The 9,991-nt window shown below is 38.6% G+C and overlaps 1 protein-coding gene across 2 annotated transcripts; it reads right to left on the bottom strand.

Annotated features, from left to right (window-relative positions):
- Nucleotides 1-386: 386 nt before the first annotated feature.
- On the bottom strand, nt 387-2,808 carry LOC125205570 (auxin-responsive protein IAA11-like). Of its 2 annotated transcripts, none has more exons than XM_048104603.2 (5): nt 2,517-2,808; nt 1,751-2,058; nt 1,153-1,288; nt 993-1,054; nt 387-892 (listed from the first exon to the last, which is right to left on the bottom strand). In XM_048104603.2, exons 1-5 carry the CDS (start codon nt 2,738-2,740, stop codon nt 843-845), a joined length of 780 nt encoding a protein of 259 aa, XP_047960560.1. In that variant the 5' UTR covers nt 2,741-2,808; the 3' UTR covers nt 387-842. The 2 variants fall into 2 exon arrangements, with proteins under 2 accessions (XP_047960560.1, XP_047960568.1); XM_048104611.2 differs by having other exon boundaries at nt 1,751-2,055; nt 2,517-2,804.
- Nucleotides 2,809-9,991: the final 7,183 nt, after the last annotated feature.

Here is a 9,991-nt window from a genome sequence, read left to right on the forward strand (position 1 = left end):
GGTGGCAAGCTAGTTCTATTGCTCCTTGCATGTAGTATAATATGAATTGACATCAAAATCTTGATATTCTGTGTTGATATTATGTTTACTTTGTATCGACAAAGTGTTGAAAAGTTTAGAATTTATACAATAAATGAGTTTGTATTTTATCACTGCCCGATTAATAATTATATGATTTCTATGCTAACTCCAATTAGTCCACAAATTGATTTTACATCAAACTTCGAACTAAAGTTCATTAATGAATGGTTTTTCAATTGCAATTCTATTTCTGGAGGTGAAATTCAATAGTTGAATCTAATAACACTTGATGTGATGTGATGTTCTGATAAATGTTTCTATGTAATTTTAACGATTAATTAACTAACTTTATAGCTCTAAACAAATTCATAATCAAGACATATCAATAACATTATGATCATCGTGTATAGTGACGCAATGTCTACACATTGTACAAATTCTCCATCCAGCATTTCACACAGCTCAACGAAATACACGAAAAACAGGAGATATAAATTAGGGAATAAAGCATTAACAAAGGCATTCCTTCTTTAAACCAGGAAGGAATGTAGCAAACTTGCCATTTCCATACTTACAGTGTATCAAATGGCAATGCTAGGTATGCTTTACCTACAAACAGAAAAGAGGGACGGGGCATCTGCGTTGTGCAGATGCAGATGGCATCCTGGCTCGAGGGTATATGATGTGTCGGAATATTATTAGTTATAAGATGTAAAAGTGACCAAAATTAAACCAAACGCGATGCTGCCTTGATATATTTTGTTGGTAACAGATGGCATCAATGAATTCACAACTTCAAGCTTCTAGATAAGGTGTGTTCTCTATAAGGGAGTAATTGGTCGTCTCCCATTCCTTTCTTGAGATCCCGGAGCTGCAATAATGATGAAATATGAACAATATATTTACACACACATACAAATATATAGTGGCCTCTGAGAATCTGTAATATGACAAGATCAAGATGTGCATACCAAGCCCTTTGGCATCGGTTGTCCTCATGATCCGGAGCCTCCTCACAGAATTCAGAAATATCCTAACAGAAAAGAATAATAATTGATCACATTTCAGTTCGATGTTGATGCATGAGTATTGCACAAGATAATGCAAATACACAAGTAGTTAAGAACATACTCCCAAGGAACGTCTCCCACAAGCATCCAATCTCCATCCTTGTCTTCGTAGGTGAGAACAAAGTCAGATGAACCATCCAGGAATCTAACATGTTGTCTTTTACCAGCAACAGAAGCATGCTCTTCCATATTTGATCCTTCAAAATAGGCAGCAGCATCTGTTAGTCAAACAGGCTACTCGAAATAGCTAGGATAGCGATGGAACTCGAAGGAATACATTCAGTATTAGAAAAGCTAGAACTTCATTATCCTATCTCTTAGATCAGATTCCAATCTTAAATAAGAGTACTAACAAACAACTCAACAAGGAGCATGAGGTGGAAAACCATCACAGGATTTGGGATTGGTTATTATTATACAACTTCAATAAGTTGCATATGATTTTTCTCCATTCCATGTCTTTGAGTTTCAAATTACAAGAAAAAACTGTACGCGAGCACTACTCTAGGGTGGTTAGGTAACAAGATCAAATAACAAATATAGAATGTTCTAGAATACTCTCCCACCTGATGGCATCAAAACAAGGTAGAATCATATATATACACGCAAGAAAGATTGGTTCTTATTGAATTGAATCAATCATGAAAAAAGAATATTACCTCTGGCCCCAACTGAAGCACTCGGAATAAACATGGCATCCAATGCAGAAGCTAAAGTCTCATAGCAGCTATGAGCATTCAGATCAACCTTTCTACCAATTGCAACCCCATCCATCTTAGCCTTTACAAACAGAGATGTCTTCACAAATCCTTTTTCCTTTGAATTATTGTTATTTGAATTATCAGTACACTTGCCATCACATTTATCAGAAATGGAGAAAAGTTCTTCCGTGACGGGTGATTTTGCATGGTTCGACAAGCTGTTCAGTCTATAAGTTCGGACGGGAGGCCATCCAACAACCTGGCTGCTTCAGTAAATAACACAATAGAATGTTTAAACCCACTGGTACAGAGATATAACATTTGATTAGGCATTAAGCATCTATAGTAGCTTAATTCAAAAAATATTTCCACAATATCTCATCATAGTTCAAGAGAGGTCAGCTTTGAATGGAACCAATCAAACAATACTATCAAAATCGACATTCTTCTACCTAAACCAGTAGGAACTGATTTCTCTGATTACAAGGAAAATGGCATATTTTTTCAAGACAGTGAATAGGAGTAACGACAGAAGTAACTCGAATCAATCAAACAGAGATGATTCAATACACATTAAATCACCCAAATATGAAAAAAGCAAAGGAAAAACAGATATCAACAGCTCCAATCTCCTAACCGATGATTAAAAATCCAATCTTGCAAAGCTTAAAACTCAAAGAATAGATTATTTAGAGTGAGAATTGCTGCGGGAATCGGAAATGACCTAATTGCAGAACGGGCAGGCGGGGAACAGGGGAAATCAGCAGTTCTCTTGGTGCCGGTAGGATTGAGCTTAGTAATGGAAGAAGAAGAGGAGGATGAGGAGGAGGATGGCGCCGGTTGGTTGGGCTTAGTATTTGCACCTCCAAGGCTGAGGCCGAGCCCCAATTCCAGCTCCGACTCATCATAAGACTCCTTCGACGACATGTTGTAAAGATCAATTTGCATCAAAATTCAGAAGCAGGAACTTTGGGGTTTTGGGTAAAAGAGGGAAATTTGGTAGGGGTGGGTGGTGGGTCCTCCCTTGTCGGCTTTGTGCGCTCAACAGAATTATAGATATATCTCTAAAGTGGGTCCCACTTTGCTTTGCTGTTATTGTAGCAAACATAGGCGATGCTTTCATTTTGGTCCAAACTCAACTCTTTTTGGTATTTTTCTTTTTTCTTTATATTCCTCTCTTCCAAATAAAAAAAATTTCTTCAAGCACATGGTACTTCCTCCGTTTAAATTAAGTCGAGTCAAATTTTTTGGATATAGATATTAAAAATATTGTGTTGAAAAGTACTTCATTCGTTCTGTAGCAGTTGAGGTATTTTTTTTCGAAACGCGATTTAAAAAAAACCGTGCTAGTGAATTAAGTAGAAGAAGAATAAAGTAGGAAATAAAAAAGGTAGAGATATGAAGAAAGAATAAAGTAAGAAAGAATAAAATAAGTGAGAAAAAATGTCTTGGCTTTTACTGAAAAGGAAAATGACTATTGTTATAGAACGCTAAAATGGCAAAATGACTCCACTACTATGAAATAGAGGGAGTAGAAGAGAAAAATAAAGTAGTAAAAAAAAAAAGAATAAAGTATGTAATAAAATAAAATAAGAATAATTAAATAATTATTTTTTTAGAAAAAAAATAATTCAGCTTAATTGGAATATCCTTAAAAAGAATAAGACTCACCCCAAACAGAGGAGAGAGTAGTAGTATTTTTTTTATTTTTGGAGAAACCACGCATACGTAATTCATCATGTTAGAGCACTCCCAAAGGTTTGGGGATAAACTCCCTTATTTCTCCCTAACTCCTGCCACATCAGCGCCACATCAGCACCAAAATTTATCCCCAGTGCCAACTTTTAACCAACCTCTGCAATGGTTTCTCCCTTATTTCTCCCTTATTTCTCCCTAACTCAACATTTCATTTTTACATCATCACTAATATAATTGTTTTATTTTTATATATAATAAAGCTAGCTTATTTAATTTATAAGATAAAACAAATAATAGTAATAAAGTTCGTTGTATTAAACACGGGTACACATTACAACGAAGAAAATTAAAAAAAAAAAAGTACACGAATGCAAAAAAAAAAATCAAAAAAAAAATTCAAAGAAAAAAAAATTCAAGGGCGGTGGGCGCGGTTTCTATTTGCCCACAATTCTTCGATGATATCGTGTTGTAGTGCTTGATGGGCCTCCTTCTGGTGTATGTCCATGAACGCCTGGAACCGTTCATGTTCGTTGTGCGGTACACCCTGGCGGGCGGACTCGGTTGAGACACCGTGACTCGATGATGCAACACTTGGGTCGTTGGTGACGTCGAGGACGCCTTCGTGTTCATCATCGATGATCATGTTATGCATGATGATGCACGCATACATGATATCGGCAATATCCCCCTGGTAGAAAAAGCGCGTCGGGCCCTTTACCAGTGCAAATCGCGATTGGAGCACCCCAAATGCCCTCTCCACATCCTTGCGCGCAGACTCTTGCGCTCGGGCAAAATACCTTCTTCTATCTCCGAGTGGGCATCTGATCATCTTCAGAAACACGGGCCATTGCGGATAGATGCCGTCAGCCAGGTAGTACCCCATGTTATGCACATTGCCATTGGCCGTGAATTCGATGGAGGGGCCTAACCCGTTGATCCGCTCGTTGAAAAGGGGCGAGGAATTGAGAACATTTAGGTCGTTGTTCGACCCGGCTATACCAAAATAAGCATGCCAAATCCAAAGCCGTTGGTCGGCAACGGCTTCAAGAATGATGGTGGGATGCGTACCTTTGTACCCGGTAGTGAACTGGCCTCGCCACGCGGTTGGGCAGTTCTTCCACTGCCAGTGCATACAGTCGATGCTGCCGAGCATCCCCGGAAAGCCGTGGGTCCTCTAGTGCCAATCCAGTAGGAACTGGCAGTCAGCTGCGTCCGGCGAGCGAAGGTAGTGCTCCCCAAATATCTCTCGCACGCCCTGACAGAAATTCTTCAGGCACTCGTTGCCAGTCGTCTCGCCGCATTGCAGATACTCATCGAACATGTCGGCGGACCCTCCGTATGCCAACTGCCGGATGGCAACAGTGCATTTCTGTAGGGGCGATAGTCCGGGCTTCCCTGCTGCGTCTCGCTGGAGCCGGAACTCGGGGTAACGCGCGGACAACGCATTAACAATGCGCAGGAAGAGGGAGCGGCGCATTCTGAACCGGCGACGAAATACATCTGCCGGATAACGTGGTTCCTCCGCGAAATAATCGGCGAACAGCCGATCGTGCGCACCAGTGTGGTTGCGAGGGATGTATCGGCGCCGCCAGCGGATTGGCCGTTGGGGGGGTGGCTGCTGCATTCGAGCGATCTCGCTTTGTATGCGGCGGGAGATATAGTTGTTGATTGGGTTGTTGGCGAAACCCGCTACATCCCATCCGGTGGGAGCGGAAGGTACCTCTTCTTCGGAAGAAGAATGTGATATTTCCTCGTCGGACTGAGCACGAGACGATGAATCAGAACTCATTTAATAAAGATGGAGAGAAAAAAGATTGAAAATTTGTGTGAATGAAGTTTGTGGGTGATGAATGGAGGAAGAGGATGAAATATTTATAGGGGTGGAAATTAGAATATGACCGTTGAGGAAAAAAAAAAAAAAAAATTGATCATCGCCGGATTATCGCCGAACAGCTCCCCACAGTGGCCGGCGATGATCCGGCGATAGCCCGGCGTTAAAACGCCGCTTGGCGTAATTTCGGTAGGAATTTCGCCGGATTATCGCCGAACTCCTCCCAATGGCCGGCGATAAGTCGGCGATATCCGGCGAAAAATCGTCGGATTTTCGCCGTCGCCATTGGGAGTGCTCTTAGCTTATTTGGGAGGAGAGAGTAGTATTTTTCTGTTTTTGGAGAAACCACACATACGTAATTCATGTTAGCTTGTCTGTGTTTAAAATATGCTTTCTGTTATTTTTAGTGACGAAATGGAAAGTTTTTCATTCTGTGGTTAAGTTGGTGATTTATAGCTATTGAAACTGAACGGCATGTTTTGGTTGGCCAGGATTTTGTAAAATAATTTGGAATTTTAATAAGAGTAAAGGCCAAAATTGGTTCCTGAACATATGTTCATTTTATCATTTTAGTCTTAAACTTATCTTTTAAATTTTTTGATCCCGTATATTTCAAATCGGATCATAATTGGTCCTCCGTTAACAATTCCGTTAATACTTAACAGTCAACAATTTTAATCACAATTTTGACCAACTTAAGCCATTTTTAATAGAATTACCAACTCCTAATCATAATCTTAATTATTTTAAGAATATGTCATTTAAATTACCAAAATAAGAATATTAAAAAGAGAAAATAAAGAGGAAGAAATAATTTTGAAAAAAAACGAAAGTTCACATCTTCTCCGGCGCCATTGTTCTCTGAGGGGCGAGCGGCGGGACCAATCGAGCGGCCGTTTTTGTTCTCGATATTTTCTAAGCTGAGCGGAGGAGGGAGAAGATTCGGTGAAATTGGAGGAATTTATCTATCCAGGCAGTGTGCCCATTTTGGTTGGGGCATTGCCCAGTTTTGTAAACTTTGGCGAATCCTGATTCTAGGTTTTGTAGTTCATTTCATGAAGGAGTAAGATGGTATTTATAATTTGTACTGCTGCTAATTTCACCAGATCTTCTTCCTCTTCTCTCTGCGCCACCGCCACCTCCGCCACCCCAGTCTCTGAGACCGCCTTCGCTGTCGCGCCGCTCAGCTTAGAAAATATCGAGAACAAAAACGGCTCGATTGGTCCCGCCACCCGCCGCTCGGGCCGCCATCGAAGGAGGAAGATGTGAACTTTCGTTTTTTTCAAAATTATTTCTTCCTCTTTATTTTCTTTTTTTAACATTCTTATTTTGGTATTTTAAATGATATATCCTTAAAATAATTAAGATTATGATTATAAGTTGGTAATCCTATTAAAAATTGCTTAAGTTGGTCAAAATTGTGATTAAAATTGTTGACTGTTAAGTATTAACGGAAATTGTTAACGGAGGACCAATTGTGATTCGATTTGAAATGTACAGGACCAAAAAATTCAAAAGATTAAGTTTAGGACCAAAATGATGAAATGGGCATATGTTCAGGACCAATTTTGGCTTTTACTCTTTTAATAATACAAATGTATGTAGTAATCATTAATCTTTTAGCATTCACGATGGGGCGCCCTATCCTTCGCCACATTAGCATTTTATCCTCGAACTCATTCACCTGAATAGGACACCCTATAGCGCGCCCTATAATTTTAACTCCTATTTTTGTATTTGTTTTTTATTTTTTATGTTTACAAATATATCAATTAGCAAGAATAAAATTATAAAAACACCACAAATTAAAGGCATATCCTATTGTCAGTATTTATTTTTTATATTTTATGCTTGCAAATATGAAAAACGTCAGAATTCACTATTATATTTAGAGAGAAATTGAGATGGGGAAGAGAGTGGAGTGAAATGTGTCAAATAAAGTAAAAAAATTAGTGATATATATAAAAGAAAATTAAAAAAAAAATAAAATGAAAAATGTGTGCATAGTCCAGACTATCCTTCTTACTCCATTGTGGGACGGAGGGAGTAACATATTTGCAAACATAAAATAAAAATTAATACAAATAGTAGTTAATATCTTAGTGCGGACTATAGAGCGTTCCACTTCAAATGAATGGAACAAAGTATAAAGTGATGATGTAGCAAAGATAGACTAGGCTATAGGGCACCATTATGGAGGCTCTGATTAGTAAAAAGTGATACACAGAGTAGTATTTTTAATCATATTCCCTATCAGGGAAGTCTTTTCAATTTCATCTTTTTTTAATTAAAATATAAACTACAGCTTGTACTCTGTTTAGTTATAATTTGTTTTTTGTGTTGCATATTATTATTACTGTTGTTGTTATCGTAATTATTATTGTTATTGCAGTTTTTATTTAAATAATTCATTTAAGAAAGTTTAATTTGATATTTGGAATTAAATTTATATGTATGAATTCTATAAGTGATTAGTTTCTTTTTATAGAAAAAAATTACATCTTTACTTTTTTTTCATTTTATTCTCTTTGTAATTTTATTTTATTTTCTTAAATGTCGTAACAAAAATTAATCATTTAAGATGGGATGAAGGGAGTAATAAACTTGAAATATCAAAATGATTGAGAATTTTGAGGTTCATAATCGAGATTAAGAGCATTTGCCTAAGAGGTTGGGAGTGGGAGCTACGACGGGCGTCCCCCTCTGTTGCATTATACGACAGTCTCCACACCTAGAGAGGAGCATTGTGGGAGTCGTGATACGATCGGAGTCACAGTGGGCGTCAAACTCCGCTGCTCGTGACGCTTGTTGTGGAGGAGGAGGAGGAGGCCACGATGGGGGTTGGGTGGGGAGTTTCAAATTTTTTATTAAATCCAAAAATTTTATAAATATATCCTCATTTTCATTTCTTCCTCATTTCTTTACTTCATATTTCTTTCGATCCATATCCTTCTCACATTCTAAAGTTGAATGGTCCGCATGATTTCTTAACAAACTCCATTGGCGCAAGGAGATGGTAAACAATTTCACCTCCTACAAAAACTGGGTCAAGAGTAGTCCGAACTGGGATTAGTAATTAAAAGAGTAAAATTTGTAACTTTTTAATTATTAGAATTTGTAATTACTCCCTTCGTCCCAAGAAAGATGACTCATTCCTTGGACGACACGAAATTTTATGCAGTTTTATTTTATATTTTAGGTGGAGAGAGTAGAGTAAGATAGAGAGAATAAAATAGAGATAAATGGTTTCCAATTTTAGTAAAGTAGAGATAAGGGATTTCCAATTTTAGTAATGAGTCATCTTGGATGTGACAAACTAAAAAGGAAAGTGAGTCATCTTCAATGGGACAGAGAGTTATGATTTGTAATCTTAATTATTATGAAGTAAATTTGTGTTATATACTACTCCCTCCGCCTCCAAAAATTCGTCATCATTTGATCCAGCACGGATTTTAAGAAAGGTAATAGAAAGTGAGTTGAAAAAATTAGTTGCACGTGAGTCCTACTTTTATATATTAGTTTTAAAATAAAATGTGAATGAGAATGAGTTAGTGGAATGTGAAGTCCATTATCATCAATGGTAAAATGGAAGATGACAAATTCTTAAGGACGGACAAAAAAAGAAATATGTGACAAATTTTTAGAGACGAGGGAATATCATATACTGGTATTTTAATTTTGAAATAAAATTAATATGAGAGGTAAATTGCGCATGTTTTAATATTTATCGTTGCCATCCATTTCGTGTAAACCAAAAAATTTCAACTAGTCTACTCTTTTATTGGTCAGTTTTCCGAATGGAAATTGAAGAAGTCGTCATGGAATCGTAATATATGCCTCGAAGCAGGGAGGTGACTTTACACCAAAAGACAAGCCGACAACATGTGGGGTCCACCAAACCTCATACGGCTCAACACACTCTTGTCCCTTGTGGACCCCACTCCTCAGGTGGGCAGAGGATTTTTTCACATTTTCGCAATCACTAGTCATTTTATTTATTTGAGTAAAAACCAATAAGCATTTATCCTGTCTCTCATTTAAGATGAGAGTATCCGCAACGCTGATTCGATGCGGGCTCGGTCTCGTCTCGACGAGACGAGACATCTCGTCGCGCGACGCGACTCGGCAAGGCTGGCCTCGAGCTGGCGAGACGACGCGCGCGCCACGTGGAGCATTGCGTGACGCCCTCTCGCCGGCCCGCGAGTGGGCGTCGTAATTATGACGTAATAATTTTTTTTTTTATAAATTCGAAAAATTCGAATTTAATTAAAAAAAATTCAAACGGTCAAATGACCGTTGGGAACAAAACGGTCAAATTTTTAAATTTTTTTTTTCCCTTTTATTCTTCTATAAATATACTCCATACTCCATTCACAATTTTACACACAAACACTACTCTCAGTCCTCTTCCATTTTACACACAAACACTACTCTCAAATTGTTGAAAAAATATCCGGCGATGGAAACTCCAGCGGCGGCGGCGGCTCCAGCAGGCGGCGCTCCGGCGGGTTCGACTTGAACTCGTTCGACGATTGGGCGAGCATGTACAACTGTTTGGGTACTCTCGGTTCGTCGCCGGGCACCCAAGGCTCGATCACCCCGCCGGCGTACCAAACACCACATTTTGATGTGGATGCATACTATCGTCCCTCCTCCCCCCCCCCCCAGAG

This window comes from Salvia hispanica, chromosome 2 (assembly GCF_029641045.1).
Source record: "Salvia hispanica isolate PSC_SH4W2 chromosome 2, Shi_PSC_v1, whole genome shotgun sequence".
Classification (NCBI taxonomy): domain Eukaryota; kingdom Viridiplantae; phylum Streptophyta; class Magnoliopsida; order Lamiales; family Lamiaceae; genus Salvia; species Salvia hispanica.

Excerpts from the sequence above, each read along its gene's own strand:
- LOC125205570 (XM_048104603.2), bottom strand. The coding sequence starts at position 2,740 with ATGCAAATTGATCTTTACAACATGTCGTCGAAGGAGTCTTATGATGAG. Across the intron at positions 1,289-1,750 it reads TGCTTCAGTTGGGGCCAGAG|GATCAAATATGGAAGAGCAT; the intron begins GTAATATTCTTT and ends CCTATTTTGAAG. Across the intron at positions 893-992 it reads AACCGATGCCAAAGGGCTTG|CTCCGGGATCTCAAGAAAGG; the intron begins GTATGCACATCT and ends TCATTATTGCAG.